Source organism: Abrus precatorius, unplaced genomic scaffold (assembly GCF_003935025.1).
Source record: "Abrus precatorius isolate BTA unplaced genomic scaffold, Abrus_2018 Scaffold10, whole genome shotgun sequence".
NCBI lineage: Eukaryota > Viridiplantae > Streptophyta > Magnoliopsida > Fabales > Fabaceae > Abrus > Abrus precatorius.
In genome coordinates this window covers 9509173-9531150 of record NW_020874292.1, presented here as the reverse complement: position 1 = coordinate 9531150, position 21978 = coordinate 9509173, and the positions used below count along the sequence as shown (strand labels likewise).

The following is a 21978-nucleotide window of genomic DNA, read 5'->3' as shown; positions in this document are numbered from 1 at the left end:
TGCCACAGTTTGTTGTGCCCATAAAATTCAGCTTCTATGGCTCTTGCTACGCTCATCATTCTGCCTCGTGTTAGAGGACTCGCCATGTGCACACTCCTCATTCTTGCTCTGACGTCATCCTTAAGGCCTTGGGTGAAATAAGAGAAATACTGATCATCATGTAGCTTTGGTACTTGAGCGATCAAACATTCGAAGATTCAAATGTAGTCATCCATGCTCCCCATCTGACGTAACAACGCCAATTGGTTGTATATGTTTCCTTCGCCTCTACCTCCATATCTCTCCAGCAGCTCTCTTGTCAGATCTTCCCAAGTTAGGTCTTTGTAATCGTTCAACAGTGAGTGGAAGAAGTGTATTGTCCCTCCTTCCATACATACCTGAGCAAGATTCACACGTACCGCCTCGCTTGTCTCTTGGACATTGAAATAAATTTCTGCACGAGCAATCCAACCCGCAGGATCTTCGCCATAGAATGAAGGGAGCTCTATTTTCTTCATGGATGGACGAAATTCATTCAACGCGTCACCCTCGAGTAGTTTCATACTTGGTGTTCCTCTAGATTTTCGTCCCTTTGTTCCCTACTTCTTCGATCCAGTCGACCCCTCTACTTCCTCTTCTTTGCTATCTTTCTTAAGACTTGACATAAGATTAAGCAGTTTCGATTGATTCTCTGCTGTTTCTAGACGCATATTCTCCATCTGTTTTTGGTTCTGCAGAGATTGAGTCACTAGTTTGTCAACCACCGCCTTCAATTTGGTAAATTCTCTGACCACATATTCCACTCTCATATCTTCTGAGTCAGATGTTTCTGGTTCCTCTTGTGCGTTGTTCTTCTTGGGAGGCATTCTCTCAGTTAGATGAAATTATCCAGCAGGTCGGACTAATTAATAGAGAACTCAACTCAATAAAAATGAGAACACACGACAAATGAGAAAAAATAACGAATTGATTCTATTTAATTGAAAGTCAGAAATACAGTAGGATGAGAAATCTCACTGCCCAGAGCGTAAGCTCCTTTAGAACAACCACAATGGCCCTCTACCCAAATCAATCAACAAAACAAAATGCCCTCCTTGGTCCCCACACCTACCTATTTCTAAATACAATAAAGATTCCCCTTTTTCTCTCTCATCTAACCAACCTATTTCTCGTAACTTGCTACGTCACTTTTTCTAATTTTCTTCCTCTCATACATCCTTCCCCAGTATTGGCTTCTTGGATCAATGGCTCATTAGGCCCATATGCATTTGGGTTTGTCTCAGTTGGTAACCTTTTCTTAGGGGTGGTGTTCATGTAACAAGTGTAGAGGAAAGTGCTGAAATTCATGATAAACAAGTAGTAGCTGATCTTAATGACCAAGGTGTAAACAAGAGCATTAGGCCCAAAATAACTAGCCAAGGCTCAAGGAGTATGATTGGTCTAGAGTTTATTATATAGCATGTGGTTGCGAAGAGAGAAGGGTGTAGAAAGTCTGATTTAATTTCTTCTCTTTTTGTATATTCTCTAAATCTTGTCATGACCTTTTCAATACATTAACGAGTTTTCTCTGTTTCTACTGTTCATAGTGATACTTTCCCTTCCGTTGTAAGAAACTGAGAGATAATAATATAGCAGAGAATTGTTTCTGTATTAAAATCCTCATTTCTGTTTCATTGCTTGCTCGGATTTTTTTTTACATCCATTACACACCTGAAGTGCACCACCATCCTCCAGGCCGCCATTTGGCAACACTACTTCCTACTTTGTACATCAAAATATTTAAACTAGAAAATGTACGTCTAACAAATCGAGCGAAAATATGTAAATATTAGATAGCTCAAATGGTAATGATCTTCCCATTATCACATCTAACATGCTAATCTAGTACTCGCTCCGTTCTATCAAGTTTATGATGACGGATACACTCCTGGTTTATCTTCTTCCATCTCATCTGCAACATACCTGCAGCATAGCGTATAATTCTTAGCTTTTGATAAAAGCAACTGCATGCAATCATATTCACCTGGTATAATCATATGACCAATTCAACATATTCTGTCTTAATCCCAAATAAACCAATGAACTTAAAATTCAGGGTTAAATGCACTTGTCATCCTAATTTATTAGGCTTCATGCACAAGAATAGCAGCTTAACTTGTCATAAATAACGAAGTGTTTCAAAACGCTAATGAAAAACTAGCAGAAGTTGCTTATTACTTCCTAAATTTTTTTTAGCTTATTTTAATAAGCTTTATGCAGAACCTTATTAAAATAAGTTCTTTTTATCTTATTTAGATATTACTTTACTGTCAAACTCATTAATAAGCTATCATCTGATAAGCTCTTATTAAATGTTTGTTTGAGAATGATTAAGGCCCTGGTTGAATAAACTTGTCGATAAATCCTTATAAGAGAAGAAAAATAATATAAAAAATCAATAAAATTCCTCTTATAAGTTAAAATTAACTTATACTTCTCTATTTTTTTAGAAGTTACTCTCCTTTAACTTCTCTAAAACTTGAAGAGATTGTTATTTTAACTTATGGGAGAATTTTTATTCATTTTTATATTGTTTTTCTCCTCTTATAAGAACTTATCCATAAGTTCACTCAAAGGGGGACTAAATTTTGAAAAAAAATTACTTATCTTTCAAAAAAACTCAAAGTTGATGCAAAAAAATGATTACTTCCTTAACACAAGTTAAACCAGACATACACTGTGTTTGTTTAAGTGTAAGTTTAGGAAAGATTCTTTTGGGATAATAATTCCTCTTTTTATAAGGCCCTATAAAAAAATTAGTGAAAAAATTATTTTTCTAATATAAACAAAACCAAACACGCTCTACATTGTTTACCCAAATGTATCCTCAGCACAGTTATGAAAAAAGCATAAAGAGAACTGCATTATCTAGATAAAATTTCAACAAAAGTTGAGGCTCAAGTTTCGAAGCCACGTAGAGCATTAATGTTGCAGTCTCACAAACCACAGCCTTACACTAAATAGTGATAAACCAATAGACTTACTATTCATCCTTAAAACAATACCTCATTTGGGAAGTTAAGTTCAAGTTCCTTGAACTAGTCATGTCATCATCATTATCAGAATCAAAATCTAAACCATTCCATATGCGACGTTGTGGTCTTATGTCCATGTCCTCCTCTTCCTGAATCCATTCAATTAATAAAATAAAAACTATGTACATTAAAACAATATGTACAACTAGTTTAAGTAACAACCTCTTCTGGAACTTGTATGGTTGATGGTGTTGTTTGAAAAGGTGCACTAGGTGCATGGGGAAGTCTAGAAAGTTGTTCTAGTAAAGTATTCCTGAAAAATCAATTAAAACAATCCATTTTAATCAAAATTAGCTTCAAGAAAGATCCTAGCAATTATCAATAGATGCTTTAGTAATACCAAAGTTATCAATCTTGAATAGCGATGAGTTATCAATCTTGAATAGCGATGTGTAGTGGCCAACCCCAAAAACAATATAGCAAAATAGCAGGGATAACTGCTATTCCGAAACTTATATAAATTACATAACTTAATACTATATATGTAAATGGTCAAAAACCTAGAAAACAAATACTAAAATTCATGAAATATTCGCAGTTAAGCAAAATATACAAGTATATAATATAGCAATAAAAGTCAAAGAAAGAAATAAGTTTAAGCCACTAACTCAATGGCTAAAAGCCTAAAAGTAATAAAACATTAAAGACAAAACAATGTTATCGACGCAGTTGGCAGGTCATGGTGGACAACCAAAAACTGTCATAAAGTTATGGCAGATACCATGGTAGTCAAATATATATATATATATATATATATATATATATATATTACACAAAATATAAAAAAATACTACAAAATGTGATATACAATCAATAATTTAATTGATAGAAAATCATCAAATAATATCATATGCCTCATAACAAGATCTCAAATTAACATAATAGCATAAGACTCAACACGAATTCAATACAATCTAAAATGTATAAAAACCATCAAGCTTCAAGTGAAACAAAGTGATAAAAAACAAGGAAAATAGAAAGATTAATTGAGGAAACTTGTTGGATTATGATAAGAACTAGGTATCTTATTAAGAAGAATTAGGGATGAATTCCAATTACAAAACTCAAACTGCAGAACTTCAAGGGTCTGCACCTCCCAATGCCATAAGTCCCCAATTTCCTTTCACCCCCCCCCCCCCCTTCTTCCCTTGTTAATCTCCACTCTTATTTATAGGCAACATGCCTTGTTCAACTAACTCACCTAACTAACCAACTAATGGAGATTAACTAAGTAATCTGTTTAGACAAACTATCAATGGAGTGACCTATCAGATTAATCTTATTAGCTGCCTTGAAGAATTTGAGGAAGCTTGTTGTTAGGCCATGTTAAGGAAAACTGCTGCTCAAACCAAGGTAGCAATGTTAGAATAAAATAATAACAACAACAACCAAGCCTTATCCCACTAGCAGAGATTGGCTACATGAATCATATGACACCATTGAGTTCGGTCAAAGACCAAATTTATAGAAATATTATTAATCAAAAGATCTCTTTTAATAACCTCCTCTAAAAATTAGATGAAAAATAAAGGAAAACTCAAAAGAAAATGAAAAGAAATTCTAAGATGAGAAAGAAAGTAAAAACAGGAATGGAAGCGAGACAGAGAGAGGGAGAACGGAGGGAGAAATGTAGAGAGGAAAAAGAAAAACAAAATGGAAGATAAAACAAAATCAGAACAAAAAATCTCCTCATCAGAAAATGAGGGTTGCTGGAGATCGTGGTCGTTGGAAGTAGTGAAGGTGAGAGAGGGAGATGATAGGTTCCTGTGAGAGAGCAAAATGTAGCTGAGAAAAGACTGAAAACAGAGGCCAACAGGGTTGAAAGTCTACATTTTAGAATTTTTTATGTTAGGTCAGTGTGGAACTGGGTCAAATCAGCAGATCCAAGTCTTTTATTTTTTTGGGCAAATTCCCAAAATTTCAACCATGGCTTCCACCATGCAAATAACAGCTGCCATGACCTGCCATTGCAAACCGACCATGCCATGCCATATGTATGGCAAATTGTTAAAAACCACCACTGTTTTACGCCATGGTGCTGCCATGGCTGCTATTTGATAACACAGACCAAATAAAAATAGAAATGTATAAGAATTCTAACAGAAGAAAGGGAAAGAGAGAGAAGAAAACAGTTAGAAATCAATAAAACATAAAAATAAGGAAAAAAATAGAAGCAGACAATGAGAGGAGAGTGACAACTAGTGGGATAGTAGGAGCTAAACAAAGGGGAAAACAGAGTACTTTACAATGGACAGAGAACAGTGATTCACCAGAAAACAGAAGAAACTGGTCGGAAAATATAAGCAGCAGCTCACCAGAAAGCCACTGGAGAGCAATGGGTTGATGAGTTGCACAATAACTAAGGGTAAGAGAAAAGGGGGTACAAAAATGGGAAGAGGCGTGATCGGTTTTTCTAAATCCTTTTTTATTTTGACAAATATCCCTATACATGGTTCTGAAACATTAAAAATTTAGGACATCTTTGGGTTTTAAAAAAATTTCAGTGGCAGCCAAGACACATGTGAAATGCTGCGGTTTCCTCTGCTATAGCATCTGCAACAACCACAACAATGAAATGAAACATGACAAGCTCAAAATAGTGGCCAGCCACTGTAGCACAATGCAACATCGCTATAATAGCACTATTGCACGCTATTCACAACCTAGAGTAATACATGAATACCTGATAAAGAACAGAAAATCTCTCATACACATTTGACTATTACCACACATATCAAGCTAAAACTTAAGCATGATAGAATATAATTTTCCTTTTTGTTCTTTAGGGAGATAGCAGTTACAGTTTTCATTTAAATAGAATCAAGACAGCATATAGGCATTATAATTTCAACAAGAAATAAAATGAAAATTATTTGGAGGTCAAAATGGAAATGATGTCACACCATTTAACTTTAAGTATCTAAGATCAATATTACAAATCAATGAAAAATTAATGAGGATATTACACACAAAATACAAGCTAGATGGTTAACTTGGAGAAAGGCAAAAACTTATTTGTGACTGTAAAGTACTTATCAAGTTAAAGAAAAGCTTTATCAAACAGTTAAACAACCACTTATCGTCTATGGAAATAAACGTAATGCTTTAAAGGGGCAATACAAGGAAAAAAGTAAAAGTTGCAGAAATAAGAATGTTAAGATGAATGTATAGTCACAAAGAAAAGGATAAGATAAGAAATTATTATATATGAAGAGATATTGACACCTATTGTGGAGAAAATAGCAAAAAATCAATTAAGGTGAGTTAGACAAGTGTAAAGAAGGCTATTGGAGGTAATTGTAAAGAGAGTGAATTGCATAATTTTTAATCGTGTGAATAGGAGTAGAGGTAGGTCAAAAACTACGGAGAACATTGTTAAAAAAAAAAGATCACGTGATAAATAATATCTAAGAATTAGATTTTTTACAGAGTTGTTCAATGGCACTACATGATTCATGTAGCTCAACTTAATTAGTTGAAGAAAGCTTTTGTTGTTATTGTTTGTAGGGCAATAGCATTTACTAGCTAGGGAAGTGGGGGATTTGAAGTTGGGGGGTCACCCACCTTTGATGGGGGACTTAGGTGGAACCTTGGCTGTTGCCCAAGTGGCAGTGGGCTGCCTATATAAACATAATTTGTATACATATTGTCATCTGAAGTTGAAAAGCTCCATGTCAACTCTGCTGGTTGATGTGAAAAGGCATTTGGGTATAGATCATAGTCCAAAGTTGTAACAACTTCCCAGTGTAAGCCAACCCCACAACACAAAGAGTCTTTTTATATGGGCACTAGATATGAAGGTAGTTAAAATCGGGATTTTATTTTAAATTGTAAAGGGGAGGGAAAATCATAAATTGAATCATAAGATTTTACAAAATTCAGATATATGCTTATAAATTCATATTATGCATATAAAACAGCATAATTAGGGGGAAAAACACCTTTAAATCAGTAAAAGCACTTATATAAAGTAGCACTCAATTATAATCCATATACCATAAGAATGTATAGATCAGAACAGAAAAGATGCAAGAACAGCAACACCAGACTCGAACTTAAAGCAGTAGCACACTTTTGGGTTTAGCTGCACACACTGAGAGGACTGTTGAATTGACAACTTAGGGTTCAAAGCTGCTATAAACAAATTGGGTTTAATAAAAAGAGATATGAAAGAGGTGTCAACTACAATTGGGGTTCAAGTTCAAGAAATAAGACTACTTGATCAATTTTAGAATCAAAATGAAATTGTAAAATCCCACAATTTGAGGGATTTTACAATTTAAATCAAGATTTTACAACGATTTTACTCAACCATGACTTTACCCTCGATTTAAATCAATAAGGCTTCCAAAATCGTAAAATTGTAGGATTTTATGATTCAAATTGGGATTTTACTACCATGTATATATATATGAGAAAATGGAAGTTTTAACCCAGCTAATGTTTGACAGGTGGCTTTAGATATTTGAAATCTAGAACAATACAACATGTCTTCACAACCAACACAACTCAACAACTGAAAGGGACATCTTCCAGGTGTAAACTATAGTTGGTTCAGGTGAATGCAATCATTTACAAGGTTCTAAAATGTTAAGACATCATATTTGCAGAAAGAATGTGACCTAGATAGCACATCTAACTAATTGGATTCAGTGATTAATTAATTATTTGTGGCCAGTATTTTTTCCACGATCATGGTGAGAAAAGAATTGAAATCAGAATCATCAATTGCGATTCAGCAAGAAAAGTAATTAATATAAACTCACCTAATTCTTTCCAGATCACTGGGTGTGTTTAGGTTTTCCATGTTGTATGGATCGACATGAAGGGTATATTCTGGGCCAAAATATTCATAATATTCATTGTAAGGCAACTTATTATTAGGCTCCACTCCAACTGCCACTGCTGTCTAAAACAAAGAAGGTTCAAAATAGTAAGCAATAAAGTAACATTAGGCCATCACCAAAATGCATTTACAGTCCAGCCCAAGTAAAGAAAGGGACCTCATAACACCAGCAACGAGCAACATTCCGAACTGTATATCCTCCCCCACCCAAGACCATTAGAGGAACATTGAAAGATCGTATGAAACGAAGGCAATCAGCATGACCCTTCACCGACAAGTTGAAGCAACCCAGCCTGTCACCAGACAAAGAGTCAGCTCCACATTGAAGAACAACAGCATCAGGTTGATAAACATCCATGACTTTTTGAATGATGGGACGAAACAGACTGCGGAAATTTTCATCATCCATTCCATCATTGAGCGGGACATTCAGTGCATAATTCTTTCCAGTACCCAGCCCAGTGTCTCTAATGTGCCCGGTTCCGGGGAAAAAATCCCCAAACTTATGAAATGACACTGTCATCACTCTATCAGTAGTGTAAAATGCCTCCTCAACTCCATCTCCATGGTGAACATCAATATCAACATACAACACACGCTGGCCACCACCGCAAAAAACACAAAATGTGAACACTATACTCAGGAAGGGAATAAAAAACATGTAATAAAAATAACAAAACAAACATTTTTATTACAAGTGACAAAGAAGCCTTATTGTACATGCAAAATCATAATTTTGATTTTTACCTGCAGAAGAAGTACGGAAAATTAAAAAAGGCAGGAGTAAACCAAGCCATAACTCTAATTACACACCAAACGTGTATAAAGCTACCTATATTTGGATCATAGAAGTGATCTTCTGCAGAATCAAAATCAAAACGAGGAAAAAATTGAAATAGGAAATAGAAAAATGCCTATCACTAACACCCAATTGAACTACAAAAGGAAACATTGAGCCTAACATTGTTTTTTAAAAAAAGGGATAACTAAATAAAATTTCAGAAAGCATTGCAAAAAAAGAACGACAGAGAGAAGAGGACAAGGAAAATACCCTATGAACTTTGAGAAGTTCGAGAATGCCGAGGACGATGTCGTTGACGTAGCAGAACCCAGAGGCTTCGGACTTCTTGGCGTGGTGCAAACCGCCGGCCCAATTGATTGCGATATCGGCATCAGCACGGTTGAGACGGACGGCGGCGCCGATGGAGCCGCCGGCGGAGGCGCTGCAGAAGTCGAAGAGGCCGTCGAAGACGGGGCAGTCCTCGCCGACGTTGAAGCGCTTGAGTTGGCGGTAGTGAGAGTGGGAATTGTCGGAGAGGATCTCCGGCGAGACGGAGGAGAGGAATTCCACGTACTCGTCGGAGTGGAAGCGGCGGATGTCAGCGACCTCAGCGGGGAAGGGGCGGTTGATCTGCATGCGACGGTGAAGCGCGTAGTGAACGATGAGGTTGTGGGCCATGCGAATGCGATGGGGTTTCATTGGGTGACCTTGACCGTAGTAGTAGTCACCGATGCTGGGTTCGTAGAAATACGTAACTCTACGCTTCTTTGCGTCTGTTCCCACTGACGGTAGCGACGCCCCACTCTCTGCCTCTGCTCTCTCTCCGCTACCCATTCCTCTCTCTCTCTCCTTCAATTCGGATCGGATCAGCCAAACCCTTTCCCTCCCCCGGTTTCTCTACTTTTCCTTCCTCTGTCAACTTACCCACTCTACTCTCTTGTCCCACTAATTTCAGTTAATTCAATTTATAAAATTGTAAAAATATCATTTACTTTTTTTCCAAATTATCGTGAGTTTGTCATTTTACTTTTTAATATTATAACTAGTAATTTTTTTTAGTATCATTAATTTATTTCAAATAAATAATTTAAAAATACAATGCAAAAAATTATTTTTTAATAATATTTTTATTTAAAATTAATATTCACAATTTATATATTAAATTTAAATATAGAGACAAAGAATATTATTTAATAACACTATTTAAAATTATAATAAATTTTACTTAGTAATATTAAAAACTAAATAATATTTTATAATTTTAAAAGCTAAATAATACTCTATTTAAAGAAAATAATTTCATACTTTATAACTTTTCACAAATTATAATGAATGAGAGTGGTTTTCAACTTTCATTGAAATGTGAATTTTTAATTTATTTTGTATAAAAGTTGGTAAAATAAATTATTGTTTAAATCTTTGAATACATTAAATCAAATGGGTATTTGTTTGGGATAATGAAAATTTTCTAAGTTAAAAATCATCTTGAAGGAAACTACATTTCAACAAGTTTTGGGGGTCAAGAAGGAGGTAAAGATAAGCCTGAACATAAGAGAATATTGGAAGATTATCTAAGATCTTTAGTTTTAATTAAAAGGGACACATTTCGAGCTATTTTAGGAGATTTTTTATCACATTGTTGATTTTTCTCTAAACTGCTTGAAAGACAAGAAAATATTCTAAGACCACAAAACTAAAGGCTTTTTTGGAGGAGTTTTCACGTCACGGACACCCAAAACTACTCGAAAAATAGAACTGGCAAGAAAATAGTCTAAGTCCAACAAACTGATGGCTTTTCGAGGAGTTTTTGAGGAGTTTTCAGGTCCCTGACACCCAAAACTCTCAAAAAATAGGAAGTGGTCAGAAAATATTCTAAGTCCACAAACCTAGCCGAGCTCCAGATTTTCTCCAGAATTGCTCGAAAAATAAGAAGTGGTCAGAAAATATTCTAAGTCCACAAACCTAGTCGAGCTTCAGAGTCTCTCCAGAATTGCTCGAAAAACAGAAATGAGCAAAGAAAATGTTCTAAGTCCACAAGACTAAGACAGGCTCTCAAAACTCTAGAATGGCTCGAAAGGAGAAGTCAAGAAGAAACTATTCTAAGGCCATAACATTAAAGGAGTCTCCTAGGTTTCTCTCAAAAATACTCAAAAGATAGGAGTCTTGAAAAATTTAAAAGCGGTTACCAGTAGTTATCAACATTCACCACTACGCAAAGGAGATCATGGGCGATAGCGGTTACGAAAGAAGCCCCACGAACAGCACGATCACAAGCAATCGTGGATAGTGAGCATCAACAGTTGAAGGCAGTTACTAAGAAGTGCCCGCAAAAGGAGGAAAACAGTGGTGATCTTCATGTCTATAAATACTCCAAAGCACCATTTCACAAAGGACGACTTTTTGCACCCAGACACCGCACCTAAACTCTCTGAGACGCTGAAACCCTGCACCGCGCCAGACACCAGCTACAAGGAGACCCATGGTGGCCATTGTTCGCCGTTGTGAGGAGTCGTACGTTTACATTTCAGCATATTTACATTCCTGTACCTTTACATTCTGCATTTTAATTCAAGTTTCTTCATTTGTTTGCTTTTGTTCTTGTTTCTGCAATTCATTTCTTATTTCATACTTTTCTGTAATGAACCTCTACGTTTGAGTCAATTCTACACGTTTAATATTCACTATCCTTGCTAAATTGCTGAATTTACGCGTCCATTTTACCGTTACGTTAACAACACACTTAAAAGAACCCAAAGAGGACCTAAATCTAGTCCCCAGATTGATCTTTGGATTATTTGTTTATAATTTTCATTTTTCACCGTAAACAAATTGGCACGCCCTGTGGGACCATATTGTGTGTTTTGAATGATTGATTGCTTTGTTGCATGATATTACGTAACCGACGTTGTATTATGGCTAATAGAGGAAGAAATAGTGATTCTAGTTCTGGGAATGGCAATTCTAGAAGTGATGGTAGTGATACCAACTTAGAAAATGTAAGCGGTAGTACTACTACTGCCGCACAACCTACACCAACGACGGCGTTACCTACGCCGTCATCTCCCGTAGTTAGCCAATTTATGGTTACTATACCACCAACCAATCCCAGCATAAATCCTGGCCCAAGGCCAAGGCTGGGTGATCATCCATTTGGCTTACCTCCTGTGTGTATGCCACCTATCTTTGGAGTATCAACCTACTCCAACCCTGTGGTGACAACCGTGTCACCCTAGAGTCACATCATTCCACCGGGAATGGGTGTACTCCATACCATTCCACCGGGAATGGGTACGATAGGTGGAGTACCTGAAACGCAATTTGCGTTTGGAGCTTCGAGTGGGGATTCACTTCCTGCTAGCTCGTTTTTGAATGTTGCCTTACATTCCATGAGGCAACAAATAGATGAAAGCAATCACGAGATGGTCAATATGCTGACCCATCAAATGACCACTGTATTAAATCCCATAGTGGAAACGACTAATACCAGCTATCAAATTTTGGCTGAACAAATGCATCTAATTGCTGACGTTTTTGGGGCACCTCAAGTCCCTATAAGGCAAGGGCAAAATGTTGCCAAACACCTAATCGAGATGCCACAAATCTTGGTCGAAATGGTCAAATTTTTGAGCAAAATAGACCAAATTTTGGTCCAAATCTTCCGAGATAAAATGAGAGAAATTTCCAGGTGGACCAACCCCCAGTTTTTGCTCGAAATCCAAATGCTCCACTTGAGCAAATTGGTCAAAATTTTGACCAAAATCTTCCGAGACAAAATGAGGGTGATTTTCAGGGAAATCAACCCTTTATTATTGCTCGAAATCAGAATGCTGATGAAATACTTAAGCAAGTTAGGCAAAATAATGTAGGGGGCATCAAATTCAATATCCAAACAACCCAAATCCTCAAAATATTGCCAATGTAGTCGAACAAGTTTTGAATCAACATGGGTTTGACGTAGGGTATGCTAATAGACCCTACTTTGTCTCAGCATTCTCTGAGGCAATTTTGCAGGCTGAACTGCCTCGGGGCTGGAAAGTCCCGAAATTCACTAAATTTGTCAGAGATTCTGGTGAATCCACAGTAGAACATATAGCTAGATACGCCATAGAATGTGGAGATTTAGCTCGAAATGAGGATTTAAAGTTGAAGTACTTTCCTAGTTCTTTGACTAAAGGGGCCTTTACCTGGTTCTTAACCTTACCTCTGAATTCAATTCATAATTGGAATCAATTAGAAAGAAGGTTTCATGAACAATTCTTTCGTGGTGAAGCGAAATTTAGCTTAATGGATCTAGTTAATATAAAAAGAATACATAATGAATCCATTGATGATTATCTAAGTAGATTTCGACAAATGAGGTTGAGATGTTTTACTCAAATTCCAGAATATGAACTAGTCCAAATGGCTGTAAGGGGATTAGAGTACTCGATTAGAAAGAAACTAATTAATCAGTAGCTAAGAGACATGTCACAATTAGCGACGAAAGTGAGGCAAATCGAGCAACTTAAGGCTGAAAAATCTATTCCTAGGAAAATAGAGAAATTTCCTTGAAAAGACAAAGTGGCTTACATAGGTCTCACTGAAGGAGAAATAGGAAGTGAAAATGATCTCGATGAAGAAGATGTCGATTTAGTGGTAAATGAGGTAAATGTAGCTGAATTAAAACCAGGACCCCCTTATGTTTGCCAATCTTTAAAACCACTCAAAATTAAGGACAAAACTCCGCCTAATAAAAGTTATGCCTTTGATGTCTCTAAAGCTGATCATATTTTTGACATTTTATTGAAGGATGGGCAAATTATATTATCTGATAATCATAAAATCCCTACTCTAGAACAAAGAAAGGGTCAAAAATATTGTAAGTTTCATTATGTTTATGGTCATTGGACTAATAACTGTGTTCGTTTCAGGGATCTTATTCAAGATGCTATTAAGCAAGATGATTGAAATTCGAGCAAAAAACCAAAATGCCGATGAAAATCGATTCCGATCCCATGCAAGTAGAAGCTAATTTCGTGGAACCTATCGACATACTGATGGTCGATGCTGCTGAAAAACAGGGGTCATTTGATAGAGCTGTGGAAGAAATAGAGGAAAAGATTTGTTGAATGACACCCTCGAAGCCTTCGAGAAGGAAGAAGCTGAAATCTTCCCAAGGGCTGGTGACTCGCTGTTGGACTTTCTAACTCGAAAGAAGGAAGCTGACAGTGAGGTCATGTTGTGCCCAAGGTGTAGCGCCGTCTTCGATAAAGCGGCGGCTAAAGCCTTCGAGCAATTAGAGATGAAGAAATACTATCAGGTGACCACCAACCAGGTGATCACCAAGAACAAAGGGATCCAGACCCAGAATGCTTCTATCACCATACGTGATCCCCAAACTGTTCAAAGCAAGACCTTCGTACCTGCTCAAAACGTTCCGAGCAACACATGGGTTTGAAACGTGCTGCACCCATCATTAACTCGACCAAAATTGCAGATGTTTGAAAAGGGAGAACCATCACATTCGACGGTCATGCCACAACAAGTTTTCTCACAACCTAAGTTTTTCGCTCAAACTGGGTTCCATAATCCATCTGGGAGCCATTTTCAGTTGAAAAAGCCTTATTTTAAGGCTCCTATGACTAAAACTCAGTGGCGAAGGGCTCAAAGAATCAGGAAGGCTGAGCATGGGGCTCAAGCTCAAGCTCAAGTCCAGGCACAAGCTCAAGCTCGAATTCAAGCCCAAATTCGAGCTCAAAATCAAGTCCAACAAACCCAGGGAAATGCCGCTAGGAATATGCGGCGTACCTCGGTTAGTGTCAAAGTCAAAACGACTCAAGAGAGAGCACCAGCAGTGCAAAAGGACTTGAAGATGAAAAGCCCAGAGATCGAGTACGATGCGGATGATGAATTGATCACCGATGTATTCGAATCAGGCTTTGAAGATGATCTCGAGGATATACTTGGGGTCGTATCCATGCTGCCTGCTGAATATGCCGAAGGAATAGGCGAAGGAGACGAAGAAGACTTCTATGCTGATGACGAACTTGATGATAACCCATAAGGTTATTGTTATTTAGCAGAGGATGGTTCACTTGCTAAATCGTTGGCTATTTTCGAGAAGCCGACACGAGAAATGAAGAGCCATATGAAGCCGCTATACATCGCGGCTCGAATTGACGAAAAATTTCGAGTGAACAAAGTCCTCGTAGATTCTGGGGCAGCTATCAATATCATGCCTAGTTTCTTGCTGAAAAAGATTGGGAAGTCAGAAGATGATTTACTGCCCCATAACTTGGTATTGACGGACTATGAAGGGAAATCTTCAAGTTCAAAGGGGGCTTTAATCATGAATCTAAGAGTTGGGTCTGTTTCTCGAGTAACCATTTTCATGGTGGTAGCTTCTAAGGCACGTTATAATCTATTGCTTGGGAGAGAATGGATTCATGGGGTTGGGGCAGTACCTTCGTCACTGCATCAGAAACTATGTCTTTGGAATAACAACGGAGTGTTGGAATAGGTCGATGGAGATCAGAGCTATTTTAAGGCTGAAGTTCATGTAAGCAGTCTTGATAGCAAAACATTCGACAAGTCTTTTGCTAACATTGCGCCACTTCGTATAGAAGATATAGGCGGCCCTAATTTTGGCCGAAATCCTCTCCTACCAAATGCTCGCGAAATTTGACACTAGATCCGCCTAGACCCTTCGGTGGGTTTTTACGGCTTCCAAGAAATAGTGGAAGCCGAAAAGAATGGAAATGAAGAACCTTGAAAAGAGCCTTTTGGCTCGAATTTCGGCTTACATAGCCGAAAATAAAATAAAAACGGCTCTTGAAGCCGGGAATACTTTGGAGGCCGATAAATTTAGTTCGGCCACAAAATCACAAAAAATTGAAGAAATCTCGGCCCATAAAGCCGTAGACCCAATCCAAGGCCATGCAGATATCAACATGATCGAAAGTTTGGCTCATCTAGCCGAAAGAAGAGAGGCGGCCCTAAAAGTGGCCGAAGGATGGGAGGCCGATTCACCATATTCGGCCATTAAGAGAAGTTCGGCTTATCTAACCGAACAAAGGCACACAAAACTTGAAACATGTGTGATTCAAGAAGAATCGGTCTTAGAGACCGAAGACAATGATGTCCGGCTTGATTGCATCTATGATGATGCACTGATTGGTTTCGAGAAAGATTCAGCTCGAAAAGGGCCAAAAATAGAGGCACAAGATCCCTTAGAAGAAGTGAATCTTGGAGATGAGAAGGAGCCGAGGTTAACTTTCATCAGTAAATTGGTCGATGAAGAAGTGAAAGACCAATTAATCAAGCTACTAAGGGAATTTAAGGATTGCTTCGCCTGGGATTATGACAAGATGCCAGGGCTTTCGAGGGAATTAGTCGAACATCGACTCCTAATTCGACCAGAAAAGAGGCTAGTAAAGCAACTACCTAGGAGATTTGCGCTAGAGATTTTGCCAAAAATCAAGGAAGAGATCGAAAGGCTCCTTAGAGCCAAGTTTATTCGTACAGCCAGGTATGTTGACTGGATCTCGAACATAGTACCTGTGATTAAGAAAAATGGATCTCGTAGAGTTTGCATTGATTTTTGAAATCTAAATACTGCTACACCGAAAGACGAATACCCTATGCCAATAGCCGATATGTTAGTAGATTCGGCAGTAGGTAATGAAATTTTAAGTTTGTTAGATGGATATTCAGGATATAACCAAATTTTTATTGCTGAAGAGGATATATCGAAAACAACTTTCCGATGCCCTGGGGCTTTAGGAACTTATGAATAGGTAGTAATGCCATTCGGATTAAAAAATGTTGGAGCTACATACTAGAGGGCAATGAACACTATTTTTCATGACATAATAGGCGAAGTTTTGCAAGTTTATATTGATGATATTGTTGTGAAATCTAAGTATAAAAGTGACCATGTTGGTCATCTTCGACAAGCATTTGAAAGAATGCGAAAATATGGCTTGAAGATGAATCTTCTAAAGTGTGCTTTTGGTGTTATTGCAGGACAGTTCCTTGGCTTTATTGTTCACCAAAAAGGAATTGAAATCGACAATAATAAGGCCAAAGCAATATATGAGACACAAGCCCCTTCGACTAAAAAACAACTGCAATCGTTGCTAAGGAAAATAAATTTTCTACAAAGATTTATTTCCAACCTTTCTGGCAAGGTTAAAATCTTCTCACCCCTATTGAAGTTAAAGAAAGAAAAAGAGTTTCGATGGGAGGCAAAGCATCAAGCTGTTTTCGAGGAGATAAAGCAATATCTGACAAAACCACCAGTAATGGTTCCGCCAAAGAAAGGTTTTCCCTTGAAGTTATATATTTCGACATCAGAAGAAACTATTGGGAGCATGCTAGCTCAAGAAGACAAAAATGGTGTCGAAAGAGCTGTTTATTATCTTAGTCGAATGTTGATAGGTGCAGAATCTCGATATAGTCCAATCGAGAAATTATGTTTGTGTCTATATTTTTCTTGTGAGAAATTGAAATATTATATTAGGCCTTTCGATGTACATGTTTATTCACATCACGATATAATAAAGTATTTCTTGTCGAAACCTATCCTTCATGGTAGAGTTGGAAAATAGGCATTGGCTTTAACAGAGTATTCTCTAATTTATAAACCACTAAAATCTGTAAAAGGCCAAGTCGTTGCTGATTTCGTTGTTGATCATTCGATTCCAATCAAAGAAGTAGATTTAATAAGTCTAAAGTCATGGAAATTGTACTTCGATGGATCTAGTCATTAAATGGAATTGGAATCAGAATACTGATAATTTCACCAGATGAAATCCCAACGAAATTACTCTTCGAGATAAAATCAGCTTGTATAAACAATGAAGCTGAGTACGAAGCATTATTAACTGGACTTGAAATACTGCTAAATTTCGGGGCAAGAAATGTAATCATTTGAGGAGATTCTGAGTTAGTAATAAAACAACTAACCAAAGAATATAAATGTCTAGGTAGAAACCTCACGAATATTGGGTAAAAGTGAATAAGTTATTACAAAAATTTGACGAAGTCATTCTAGAACATATTCCTCGAAACAAAAACCAAGAGGCCAATGAATTAGCCCAAATTGCCTCGAGATATAGAATTTCGAGTGAAAACCTAGCAAAATTAACAGAGGTAAGGGAGAAGTTAGGGTCAACAAACCTTGAGATCCTAAACATAAATGACTTAACTGACCAAGATTGGAGAAAACCTCTAGTTAATTATCTCAAGGACCCCAACATTCCAATTGATCGAAGAACAAAATTTTGAGCAATTAATTACATAATTCTGGTTGATGAATTGTATAAAAGGGGTGTTGATGGCACTCTACTTCGATGTCTCAGTGAACATGAGGCTTATATTGCCTTGGCAAAAATCCACGAAGGGATCTGCGGAGCCCATCAAGCTGGAGAAAGAATGAAATGGATGTTACTTCGAGAAGGATTGTACTGGCCCTCGATGGTTAAAGATTGCTTTGACTATGCAAAATCTTGTGAAGAATGTCAAAAGCATGGTAATATTCAACACGTTCCAGCCTCAGAATTACATTCAATAATTAAGCCATGGTCTTTTCGAGGCTGGGCTTTGGATTTAGTTGGCCAAATTCATCCTCCTTCGACAAAAGGCCATAAATACATCATTGTAGCTGTCAACTATTTTATGAAGTGGGCTGAGGCAGTTCCATTGAAAGAAGTTACTAAGAGTGATGTTGTTAATTTTATCAACGAATACATAATTCATCGATTCGGTATACCAGAAACTTTGACAACAGACCAAGGAACTGTTTTTATAGGTCGAAAAGTAACTCAATATGCAGAGTCCTTGAATATAAAAATGATAACTTCGACCCCATATTATGCTCAGGCCAATGGACAAGTGGAGGCAGTAAATAAAATTTTGATCAAGTTAATTAAAAAACACATTGGATCAAAGCCAATAAATTGGCACGACACTTTAAGCCAAGTATTATGGGCGTATAGGAATTCTCCAAATGAGGCAACAGGGACAACCCATTTTGACTTGTTTATGGCCAGAAAGCCGTTTTACCTGTTGAGGTGAATCTACAATCAGTTAGATTACAGCGGCAATTCAAGTTACCAAGTGAAGATTATTGGGCCTTAATGTTCGATGAATTGAATGTCTTGGATGAAATTCGCTTAAGTGCCTTAGAGAAAATAATTCGACAAAAAGAAAGAATTACGAGGTCATACAACAGAAAAGTACGAGGCAAGTTTTTTAATGCTGGTGAATTGGTATGGAAAGTAATTTTACCGTTCGACAAAAAATCAAGAAAACTTGGAAAATGGTCACCCAATTGGGAAGGCCCCTTCGAGATTGAAAATGTGTTTTCAAATAACGCGTATTCAATTCGAGATCTTGGAACAAATAGTCGAATCATGTCGATTAACGGTAAGTACTTAAAACCATACAAACCAGAAATACATGAAGTAAAAATAACTTGAGTCAAGGCAAATAAAAGATAATTCGAGTAATAAAAAGGCCAAATGAATAAATTTCATTTAAAGTAGAATTTGTGTATTTACAACAAAAAAGTCTAACTACTAGAATTCAAAGAAAAATACATAAAAAATCAAAAAGGAGGCTTCGAGCGTATTTCAGTATAAACGGCTCTCAAATTTTGATATCTAGTTTCAAGAGCCGTACATTGTGCATCAAGACTCGAAATATCCTCCATAGCTTGAGCTCTCTCGATAGTCAGGGTCTTCACATTTTCTATAAAAAAATTTCTTTTCTTCTCATAAGCCGCACTAGCTATTTTCAGCATCTCTGACTCCTTTCGAGCTCTTTCGAGTTGTTTCTCTAAATCAATGATTCTAGCATCAACCTCTTTCTGCTTCATATCGGCATTGGTAGTCGATTCCTTTAGCTTGACCAACCCAGTTCGAGTCTCTTTCAATTTATTAGAAGCAGATTCCTACATTGCTCGAGCTTGATCTTGTTTAGAACCAACCACAGCAGTTTGGTCTATAATTGCTAAAGAGTCGATGAAAAGAGACTCAAAACGTTGGAGCCCTTCAGGAAATGTCGAGAGCTGAGCCTTGAACGAAGAAAGTAAGCCTTTGATCTTGGCAACCAAGTCCTTGTCAGTTGGAAGGTTCTTCATCATTGGCGCATCAAAGACCAAGGACCTAAGCTCTTCGAGCATTTTTTCAGTTGATTCAGTGGGCTTGGAGACTTCTGAGTGTGACCCTGAGGGAGTATGAGACGAAGAAGAAAAGGTGAAGGTACTAGCCAAAATTTTGTCGATGGCCCCCTCTGGATCTTCCTCCACCATAGCGTTAAAATCATCCAAGTTCATTTCTGAGTTAATGGATGATGCTGGTGGTACAACTCCAATGTTGGGAGGACCTTCGACAGAAATTTGGGGGTTTTCAGGGACTTGGTTTCCCTCTTCAGCTACATTCTCCTCAACTTCATGCAAGGGCCCCTCCTCTTCTGATTGATATGTAACAACATCAACCTCGGGAGAACCCAGAGGCGATGTTTGTTGAGATATAGGGGGCACCTAGAGAAAAAGAAGTTAGAAAATTCACAAGTATGAAGACCAAATTTCGAGTGAAAGGATGCCTTACCTCAGGAGCCGGCTCTGTTTGAGCTTGGTCTTCAGAACTCGAGCTAGAAGAGCTCGAAGAAGTATCTGAAGAAGAACTCGAAGATCCAGAACTCGAGGAAGAAGCTGCCTCGTTCCCTTGTTGAGAAGTAGCTGCAGGTTCTTTTCTCGAGATTTTTTTAGACTCCTCAGGGATTGGAGTCAAACGTTTTTTAGGGCCTTTTCGGACCTTAGGGGGTGAATTGACACTTTGAGTGTCATCAGTCGAAACCTGCCACAAAGAAAAGGATCAAAAAATTGCTTGAAAAGACAGAATAGTACTCGAAAAAAGACAAAATTTACCTCCACTGATAGAGCTGAAGGTTGATTAGGTGTCTGTTGCACAGGAGTCGAAGCAGCCATCTCGATAGAAATATGGGGCTTGGTAGGAGTCTTGGTCTTGGGAATGGCCTTAGCCTAGGAAAAGAAAAGAAGCAGGCTTATAATCTAAACCCATGTCGATAATTAATTAAACCCAAGTCAAAATAGTTACCTTAAATACCCCAGAGGCAGCTTGGGATGTAGATGAAGAACCCTTTTTAAGGGTTGTTGAAGAAGAACCTTTTCGAGTAGATTTTTGTTTTTACTTAAGAGGCTCATCCTCTTCCCAATCCTCTTGGTCATATCGACCAACAAAAGGTTCTGTTGGAAGAGCTGCAAAAAAGTGTTTGAGAAGTCAAAATTAAATAAAAAATATAGAAAGGCATTTCGAGAAAAAATAGGGTAAACCTTACCATCTTTAAACTTTGTAAGGATTCTCACATCTCGAATATCAAGGTGAAGAGGGTAAGGGTAAGTTTTAAAAGAAAATCTCGAAGCTGTTATTTTACTTCGAGGAGGGGATAATTCATTCAAAAGAGTCGAAGGTAAATCGACCCATTTAGGTGAAATTATGGGTAAGGCCAGAGCAAAATTACAGTTTGGTAAAGGGGGAAAAGTTGGTCAAAATTTTTTGAAAAGAATATCTTCTATGAACTGGTCAAAAGGATGAAAAGCCTTATATTTATTTACTCTTTCTTTGGTTTTCTCTCTTAAAGAAATGGTAGCTTCAAAAATGGTTTGAGATATTCTCTGTGGTAAGTAAATAACTTTAAAAAATCGCTCAAAAGATTGAATTTCTCGAATGTTCGTACCTCTCGTCTTGGCCTTTGGATCCCCTTTCTGAAACATAGAAAAAGCAGAAGTCATCTTCTGGTTGCACGCTTCGACAGAAATTTCGTGATGATTATAGTAATTGGACCACCAACTGTGGAAAGCATGGGTACAATAGAGCAATGGCTCGAATTCAAAAGATGAAATCTCAGGCCTACATTTGCAGAAAAAACTTATGGCCTCATTTAAGTCTTCAATGCTATTTCGAGCATTTTCTAAGAATCCACGACTGGATTCATCTAACATAAACGCAGGCATTAATTGGCTAAGGCCAAATTGTCGAGCTACGAGGTTTGGTTGATAGGTGACCACCTGATAAGGCCTCAGGGTGAAACTACAAAAAAGAAGTTGACATGAAAGAAATTGTCTCCATGTCATCAAAATCTTAGATTGGGCACTTGGTGTTCTCGAAGGAAAAGGGCGTTTAAACCAAATTGGCCCTATTTTTCGAGTAGAAAAAGGGGAAAGTTAAGGAGTAAAAGATTGAAGAGATAAGAAAAAGTTGAAATATTGCCTAAAAGCATTACAATAATTTTTT

At 37.4% G+C, this 21978-nt stretch overlaps 3 protein-coding genes across 3 annotated transcripts; 1 reads left to right on the top strand and 2 right to left on the bottom strand.

The window, feature by feature from the left end:
• Positions 1–931: 931 nt before the first annotated feature.
• On the bottom strand, positions 932–9619 carry LOC113846143 (histone deacetylase 6-like). Its single transcript, XM_027474092.1, has 6 exons — positions 8951–9619; positions 8057–8497; positions 7820–7962; positions 3216–3306; positions 3024–3142; positions 932–1941 (listed from the first exon to the last, which is right to left on the bottom strand). The coding sequence occupies exons 1-6, from the start codon at positions 9512–9514 to the stop codon at positions 1887–1889; spliced, it is 1413 nt and encodes a 470-aa protein (XP_027329893.1). The 5' UTR covers positions 9515–9619; the 3' UTR covers positions 932–1886.
• Positions 9620–16506: 6887 nt separating this feature from the next.
• LOC113851128 (uncharacterized protein K02A2.6-like) lies at positions 16507–19140 on the top strand. Its single transcript, XM_027481611.1, has 3 exons — positions 16507–17090; positions 17989–18562; positions 18712–19140. Exons 1-3 carry the CDS (start codon positions 16507–16509, stop codon positions 19138–19140), a joined length of 1587 nt encoding a protein of 528 aa, XP_027337412.1.
• Positions 19141–19613: 473 nt separating this feature from the next.
• On the bottom strand, positions 19614–21686 carry LOC113851118 (suppressor protein SRP40-like). Its single transcript, XM_027481602.1, has 5 exons — positions 21422–21686; positions 20782–20849; positions 20592–20705; positions 20272–20520; positions 19614–20204 (listed from the first exon to the last, which is right to left on the bottom strand). The coding sequence occupies exons 1-5, from the start codon at positions 21684–21686 to the stop codon at positions 19614–19616; spliced, it is 1287 nt and encodes a 428-aa protein (XP_027337403.1).
• Between the last annotated feature and the right edge of the window lie 292 nt (positions 21687–21978).